The sequence below is a fragment of the Hydractinia symbiolongicarpus genome, chromosome 13 (assembly GCF_029227915.1).
Source record: "Hydractinia symbiolongicarpus strain clone_291-10 chromosome 13, HSymV2.1, whole genome shotgun sequence".
NCBI classification, from domain to species: Eukaryota; Metazoa; Cnidaria; class Hydrozoa; order Anthoathecata; family Hydractiniidae; genus Hydractinia; species Hydractinia symbiolongicarpus.
Window position 1 is genome coordinate 10,926,634 of NC_079887.1, and position 8,611 is coordinate 10,935,244.

Here is an 8,611-nt window from a genome sequence, read left to right on the forward strand (position 1 = left end):
CCGGGTCAGGAAAATAAGGGAGAGAGCAAGAGAAATGTGTGTTGTGTGAAGACGAAAACAACACGGCGGACACTTGTTTAAATGTAGAATGGTAAAAGACAACGATATATGGGGTGTACGAACAATAATAGACAAAGATGACATGAATGCGATCAGACATATAGTGGAAGATGTGAAAAGAGTAATGTCTGTTTATTTTTATAAATGTAGGAGTAAAGGAAATAGGGTGATATATGAGTATCTATAAACAGTTTAATCTTCAAGTGGCTCTTTATTTTATTCAATCACAGCTTGTTTTTTCAACATTTTTATAGTGTCGAATGTTTAGTATATCTACACCATCAATCAACGTAATGTATAATTTATATAGTTACTATTATTGTTCTCATGTTTGTGTGTGTGTGTGCTTACATGAAACTGTACGTGCAGATGAGTGCCTCTATAACAGCATAGCCGTATTTTGTCTATCTGAGACATACGAAATGCTGTAAATAAAGGACGGTCAATCCCGCGAATTTATCCACGCGCTACCGGCTAGTATATAATATTTACTATCATACGTGTTTTTTTTTACTTAACACTGGATCACTTTTAGTTTTCCGCATATGTTTAGCGTTTTTAGGTTTGAAAATATTAAAACTAAGCTTACATGTATGATAAAGTGTATAATATTATAATATTTAGGGAAACCTTTTCTTTTTTACATTTCGAGGACTATTTTTAAAAGAACGCAGGACATTTCGTACATTCTTAATGCTTCTACTAATGGATGTGTTCTAAGAAGTTTCAAAGAACAAAAGCATGAAATCTCCAAAGTCACATAAAGACTTCAACAGCACACGTGCCGTGTAAAAACTGATGTGACAAGATCGAGATGTTTAAAAACATAGACCTGTGCAATTCATAAATTTTGTTGTTAAACAAACGCCCGAAACTTAATAGAAAAGTTGCTAAAAATTTGCTTTGCAAAAAATCTACTAAAAATTAACAGTGTGCACACACGGTTATTTGGTTGATGTCAAATTTTTATCTCGTAGATCTAAAAGATTTAATATGATGTTCAATGAATAACAGTGCCCGTTAACCCTTTATTCACCGCGATGTTTGAAAAAAAGTTAAAACATTCAATTTCTCGAAATTTGATCTGAAGTTGCTCCCCATTTGCAGATCCTCAATTATGTTGTGAACACAACGGCACGTTCTCACCACGCGAAAACACGACAGGGCATTTCTTTCCCTACTACTGTTGTGGGTGCCATATGGTTTACAAGTAAATGCCCCATATCTAAATACCCCATGTCCGTATTTCAATCCTAGTATTTTTGCCGTTTCGACAACCCTGCAGTAATTATCACCGCTTAAGAGGCTTTTGAGAAAAATTGTCATACCATGTTACTGTGTTAACAGAGTTAACAAATGAATCAGTTTTTCTTACAATTATTAGTATTAAAATCAAGAGCATGCCACCCTGCCGCAAACGTTAGACAAATTCCTCGACGTTGAATCTACAGACATACCCGTAAACAGAAATACATCTTAAATTTTTCATTCATTTTTTACTACATGATTAACAATAGTACTTCTAACATCATATTATATTACTTTTTACAAACAATAAATACTTTAAAAAAAATCTTTAAAATCATAAACACGGGATGCGGCAATATTTATTTCCTTTAAACGCTGCAGTAATTTTTGCGGCAAATTGTGTTATATTTATGTGGCGTTTGTTCAAAACTGACCGGTATCGAAAACAGTAGGAAAAGGCGCCCTTAGCAGTACAGTAGGACGTTTTAGGATTCATAAGGTTGCGTTACGACACAAAAAATATTGGATATAATTCTTATAAAATTCCTGTTTACGTTGATTTTTTCTCACTTTTGTAAATAGACAATAAAAAACACTATATTATCGTGCTCTAGGAAATATTTCGTCACGTTTGTCCCAAATTTTTTGTTCACCAGGGTAATGAAAACACAGTTTTTTCTGGGTGAACTTTCTAGAACGTCGCAATAGAAGGCGAAATTTTTCTAGCAAAAAATGACGTTATTTCTCTATGAGCAGCGTTTATTATAAATAGCGTGTAATTTACAGGCGGGCTACCCCGTAGATTTTTCTAGGTGTTAACGACTAGTTTATTTTAAAGGCAGACGTTTAAAGAAAGAATATAATCGCTGCAACCTACAAATCCCTATTTACACTCGACCTTATGAGAGTCAGGGCAGATAATTCGAAATAAAAAAGTCTATCGAATTATTTTTTATAGATACAAATTGGGAAGACTTATATGCTAATGCATGCTACTTAGTCATTTATAACGAAAAATTCATTTTAGATGGAGATAGTTAAAAATTTCCACGACTTTCGCAGTTTCTTTTTTCGATCCAAGCAATGCAATCGCGAAAATTAATTACTGCAAAATCTCGAAATCTTATTTAATACCGCAAAAAATAGTTCCCTTAAGCTGTATAAAATGTCCCTTCTTTTTACAAGCCACTCTACGAGTTGCGAACATAAATGCGGGCGTGCAGTGCTGCTAAACAAAATTTATTCAATGATACTCAACTCCTCCTGGTCGCGTCTATCGTTGACATGTGAAATTACCTGAGTCAGAAAACTTTTAAAACTGCTACGAACAGCATCGGGGTCTTCTTCTAAATTCGTGTTCGTAACATGTATCCTGCCTAAACTGCCACCTACAAACACAACGGATTCTGTATGACTTAAACATCAATCGCATGTAAGCATACACTTAATTGTGTAAACAATTTTAAGTCTCTTGGATCAAGCTTCAGTAGCAATTTATTATTGTTGTACTAAGCGATCTAAATAATATATACACATTCTCGCAGCATACTAAAAGTGCAGTCTCAGCATTAGCGAAGCATATGCAGGAGACAGCACCTTCATATTAAAACCCTACTCTTACCTAACTTCGTTCTTCCAGAAGGGTTTGTAGCAGGCTTTTGGTGAGCAAAGATGTGGTACAGTTTATCGCGTATACCTTTCCCTTTAACAAAATGAAGATGCCTAAACGAATTGACAGTAAAAATGACAATACCAAGTATCATTCTTTAAACTTTTTTTAGCTAAGTGCGCCTAAAGAAAAGTTTATATAAGCTTGTGGTTTTCTTATCCGGAGTTAAACCCACTTACCAAGCCCGCGCGTATAAGCTCACTTTAAAAGAAATTCTTATTAGTGTTTCACGCTCTTCTTAAATAAACTTTTCTATCATTGCAAAAAGTCAGTATAACTTACTACTGCCACCAGAAGGCTAGTCCACTGTTAATCTTGAGAGATCCAACTGCATTTATGGGACTTAAGATTATGCTTTATTTCCCTAACGTTCTTTTTATGCCCTGGATACAACATTTGTTGCATGAAAAAAAAGGTAAAAAAAGAATACCAGTTTTCAAGTTCTTTCTCATGTGAGCTCACATCTGGATTATATACAAATATGATCCCGTTTACATCTTTCTGCATGGCAGGCCAGCATATTTCAAACCTTAATATAGTAAAAAAAGTAACATGTAACAAAAGTTTAAACTATTTTTAAAATACACCAATCGGTGTTTACTCAAGCAAACATTTTACAACGGGACAGAACACATGCTAAATCTAAATGAATTCAATGACTCTTTATTTTGAACAAATTTCTAAAGCCTGTACAAGTCTGTGCAATTTGACAAGTAAAAAGAAATATTGTGAATTAAACAAGAAATTTAAAAGTAGAAATTTTGAGGGTGTGGAATTCAAAACACTGATAAATGTTGTGTGTATATCTCAAATTTTCACGATTTTAACCAAAGTTTAACTTTCCGAATTAGTAAATTTAAAAGTGTTATAACGCGTGTTTGACATAACATAAACAAAACTTTTTGCATATCACTATCCGTTCAAACACTGTTTTAAAAGTCAGGCTAACAGCTGATAAAGATACAATGCTGCCGTTTTACCTCTGATTACCACTGCAATCCCACAATTCAACTTCAATATTTACAGTATGGTTGCCTCCCAAATTGACATTGTCAACTTCAAATTCTAATATCCTAAAAAAATGATAATCAGTAAATTAAGATAAGGGGAGAGTATATATCTAAGGTTTGGTTATATATATTATATTACAGCCAGATTAACATAAGTATAGCTTTAACTTTACCATCTCACACAAACGCTTAACTTTAGAAGTAGGCCTTTCACAGGCTCTCAATATAATTTTATTTGTCTGTGAGATTTTACCAAGTTTTAATCTTGTGTAAGTTTTAGAAAAAATACATACCTAACACCTTGAGTTGGATGGTAATCCCCACTTGCTGATTCTGTCGCATCAGCCAAGAAATTTGCCAACACAGTCTTTCCACTCTGTATATACAATTTAATAAAAAGTATAAAAAAATTGTTACTATTAATTTGGTAGTTGCAGTACTGGTACTAGTGACATTACACAGTGTCCACTTAATATTAACTCATTATTTTCTTGAAATTTTTTATTTATTTATTTATGACATTTTCTTCACTTTACTATCTATTTTCGACAGGAATTTTATACTATTGTAACTTTTTTTATACTAATATATACTACTAGTCGTTAGCCCGTGGAAAGATCCACGGGTTCGCCCATCCTTTTTACACCGCATTGCGTGCGTCTCGCTACTTACGCAGCTAAGCTATTATTTTGGGTGACAGACAGACAGACGTATACAAGTATTATAATATAGTTTTTATACTATTGTAACCTTCCATTACCTCTCCTTACCTGTAAATTTTAAAAACAAATATATTATTATATAGATAGAACAGATTGTTTAAAAATGAATTTATTCAAAACAATTCTAAAATTTATTCCTTGTCAATATTTTGGAAGATATAGATGCCTGAAATTTCATTAAAAGACTGAATTTTTCTGGCATTTTGCCAATTATCACCAATTTAAATGCTAAAACTGTCATATCGACATAGTGATAAAAAAATTGTTTTTGAAACTAAGTAATTTTATAAAAAGTTCTAAAATTTTAACACAACATTGCAATAAGTCAATGATTGTACCAATTGTTGGGAGATGTAATATAAACAAAATAAGGAATATTATATAAAGTGACATAATTAAATAACTGACAACACTTAACATACCTCACTAGGACCAACTATCAATATTTTCACCTTGTTAAACATTACCAAACTTTTATATATTTCTTGAATTATATTTTTATTAGAGGAAACATATGTACATAACCTGGAAGTGAAAAAAATTATTACGAAAAATGGGTTGAGGTAATGAATGTTTGAGTTTTTCAAGGTTTGAGTTTCTTTAAGAAAGCACTAACAAAAGTTAAAAGAACATAACAAAATGGTACAAGATAATAAAGTTGACTAAGCCCGTGTTCAAGTTACCGATAGCAGATTGGCATTTTTTGTTTGTTTTTTCCTATGCGCATAAATATATACAGGTTATTTCTTAAAAATGCCAATCCTTTCTAGGAATGTAAAAAGTTAGATGTTGGAAAATTCTGTTCAATTCCTGGGAATTTTAATTTTGTAAGTGCTAAACTTACATGCATGGTAAACTTATACGGCCGACGCTAAAGTTCTAAAAATTTCTTTGTCAGTCAGGGACAACTTAGATTATCACACCAAATTAGGATAGCTTAGTTAGGCATTTTCCACAGTCTAATTCGGGGGTCATCTCCTTTTTAGGAGTTTCGTTTCCTTCTTTCAAATATCATGACAACTACCATATAGTTGTATCATTTTTTTGCAGTTTGTTAAGTCATCTTTCTTCAAGCAAAATTTTGTATATATAATCTAATTATATGTCAAAAGTTTTTGGATCAGCTTCTTAGGCAAGGAATAAAACATTTAAGCTGTGCAGTCATGTTGAAGATATCCCAGAAATTTAACCGTGGTCGTAAAACAAAGGATCCATAACAGCACATAACAGCAATAGGCAGAAAAAACCATGTTGATAGCCTAATTAGGAACTTGCTAAAATAGCATACTTGCTAAAATAGCATACTGTACACTAATTAGGCTATCATAGATAAATTCCAGGAGACGTTATTTGTTTACTTTTCAGCACTAAGCCCTGTCAACTGCAGCTTTTTACCTGCAACGAAGATGCCTGAGTGAAAAATGCTCACCACTAAAGATCTAAACAAATGTAGCCATCGATTTATAGCCAAACATAAACCCAAAAAACAACCAACAAATTTTTAACTAAAAACAATGTAGCTATCTATCCCATCATCTTCATCATTCTCGGCTTAACGTTCGTTTTCCATGCTAGCATGGGTTGGACGGGGTTTATTAATGACCCTCTTCCAATCTGATCTAGACTGTGTTAGATCTAAACTCAACTTCCTCTGTATCAAGTCTGTCCTTATAACCTCCTGCCAAGTCTTTCTCGGTCTGCCTAACTATCAAGTCTCTACACTTACTTACCCAATTATCCTCCTCCATTTTTTCCAAGTTCCCCAGCCAATTCAATATTCTTATCTGGATAACATCTTTAATTCTACGGAGACTTAGCCTGCTTCTTAACTCATCTGAACTCTTTCTGTCTCTCAGACTGGCGTTACACATCCACCTAACCATTCTCATATCATTCCTATCTAAACGGTCAAGATCTTCCTGCTTCACTGCCCATGTCTCACTACCGTACAACATAACACTTCTTACACAGGCCTCATACAACCTACCTTTTACCTCAATTGACAGGACTCTGCTAGTCAACAAAGGAAGCAACTCTCTGAACTTTTTCCAAGCAGAACCTATCCTGCAAGTAACACTTCTACCAACACCCCCTTCACTGCCCAACATATCACCTAAGTAACAGAAGTTCTCAACTATCTCTAACGAGCCACTGTTGTACATCATTAAAGCTGGAAATACTTCATTCTCTATAATCTCACCTTTGCAACGCTTGCATACAAACTGTATGTCAGCTCTTAACCTTCCACTGATACTACTGCACTTCTTATGTACCCAAATGCTTGCAAGTCTGACAAAAAATTGAGTTACTACCAACCCCTTTCCTGCAAACTCCACAAGGCCACTCTAAAAAAAATTCTAAAAATAGACGTAGCTACACAGAGTTCGATATTTGCAGAACATAAGGGAAAGTTAGACTCTGGTACATGGGAGGAAGCACAAAAACAGAAACGCGTCCATCTTCTACTTTGTGCATGCTTTGCATTTGTTGTTTTCGTAACTAACTTTGGCAAATCAAATTTATTTTTCGCCGTGACCGACTCCAACTGCAGCCCGAAGTAGACCAAAGTCACACAATATGTAGATTGAATCAACCATAGCTCCGGTCCCCAATTCTCCAACTTGTCTCAGGACTCTTTTCTAAATTTTTTCTATTTGTTCAAGAAAAAGAGTCTTGGGGACAGGGTTTCCTAGTTCTCAAGCTCAACCTCGTCAGGGCTTTTTTCTCCCTCTAACAATTTGGTATAGGTAATTATCGTTGAAGTCAGCGCATATATTAATGCACTTATTGCATGTTCAGTGTAATCGAGTGTTTGTTTTTAAAAGTCAAATTGTTATGATGAAGAATATTATTTCCCAACAGAATTTGATATAGCTAGTCTGTTACATTTTATTTGTTCTAAATTTTTTGAAAAACATGGGAAGACACAAATAGGTCTGTAGTTGGTGACATTAGAATCATCGCCAGCTTTAAAAATAGGTGTAATTGAAGCTATTAAAAGTTGATCAGGAAAATTTCAAGTGTTTTAAGACAGAATGTGACATAGTTGTTTGACAATAATGTTGAGAACGTTTTTACAACATTTGAATTTATATTGAAGAAGAACTACTTTGTTAATCACTAACATACTGCCAAGCAGTGAGCAGGATTCGATCCGCGGTCCCCAGAACTGGGAGCCGCAGATGAACCCACTACACTACGTGCGGCAATATGTTAGTGATGAACTCAGATAGTTTATCCGGATGGTATGTATACATATAGGTGAATATTTATTATAGCACATCCGTATTTCGTTCTCAACAGAGAATGTTTCACCCCGATCAGACCTCTGATCATGACGGGCGAGTATAATGCGTGTAAGTCATATTGGAGAAGAACTACTTTGTTCATCACTAACATACTGCCAAGCAGCGAGCGGGATTCGATCCGCGGTCCCCAGAACTGGGAGCCAATTTAGCGGCATATTTAGCGAAGAATTTTTCACGCAGTTTTGCATAGGGTTGCGAGGGTAAACTTGTACAGTGGGCGTAGCACGGTTATACATAGGTTTTGCCAACCTCTTTCCCAGAGCTTTTTGTCTCTCATCGGCGCTGCGCTTACCGTGCGCTATGCAAAAAGAGGAAACAGATCTGAGGATCGCGATTAGGGTTTAGTGTAATATTGTCGTGGCTTTACCGTTTACTTTACATAGCAGTTATAAAAGGGCGATCCATGCAAAAAACGACTATCGGGTTCGTTCATACTTTCGCTTCTAGCTCCAAACAGTCTCGAAATTGTCGTCCGCTCGAATATAGATGTTTTGCGCATAAATCGCTCTTTTATTCTCTAATTTCTTGCGTCTATAAACAACCCTTTAACTTAGTTCGTACCAAAGGTGACACGATCACCGTCATCAAAAATCA

General features: G+C 34.8%; 1 protein-coding gene across 1 annotated transcript; it reads right to left on the reverse strand.

Annotated features, from left to right (window-relative positions):
* Positions 1 to 1,536: 1,536 nt before the first annotated feature.
* On the reverse strand, positions 1,537 to 5,559 carry LOC130623062 (intraflagellar transport protein 22 homolog). Its single transcript, XM_057438566.1, has 7 exons — positions 5,554 to 5,559; positions 5,132 to 5,320; positions 4,281 to 4,363; positions 3,958 to 4,050; positions 3,408 to 3,506; positions 2,930 to 3,030; positions 1,537 to 2,696 (listed from the first exon to the last, which is right to left on the reverse strand). Exons 1-7 carry the CDS (start codon positions 5,557 to 5,559, stop codon positions 2,548 to 2,550), a joined length of 720 nt encoding a protein of 239 aa, XP_057294549.1. The 3' UTR covers positions 1,537 to 2,547.
* Positions 5,560 to 8,611: the final 3,052 nt, after the last annotated feature.

Coding starts and splice junctions, on each gene's coding strand:
- LOC130623062 (XM_057438566.1), bottom strand. Junction 3,507..3,957: donor GATTGCAGTGGTAATCAGAG/GTAAAACGGCAG, acceptor TACTATATTAAG/GTTTGAAATATGCTGGCCTG. Junction 2,697..2,929: donor TTCTGGAAGAACGAAGTTAG/GTAAGAGTAGGG, acceptor TTGTGTTTGTAG/GTGGCAGTTTAGGCAGGATA.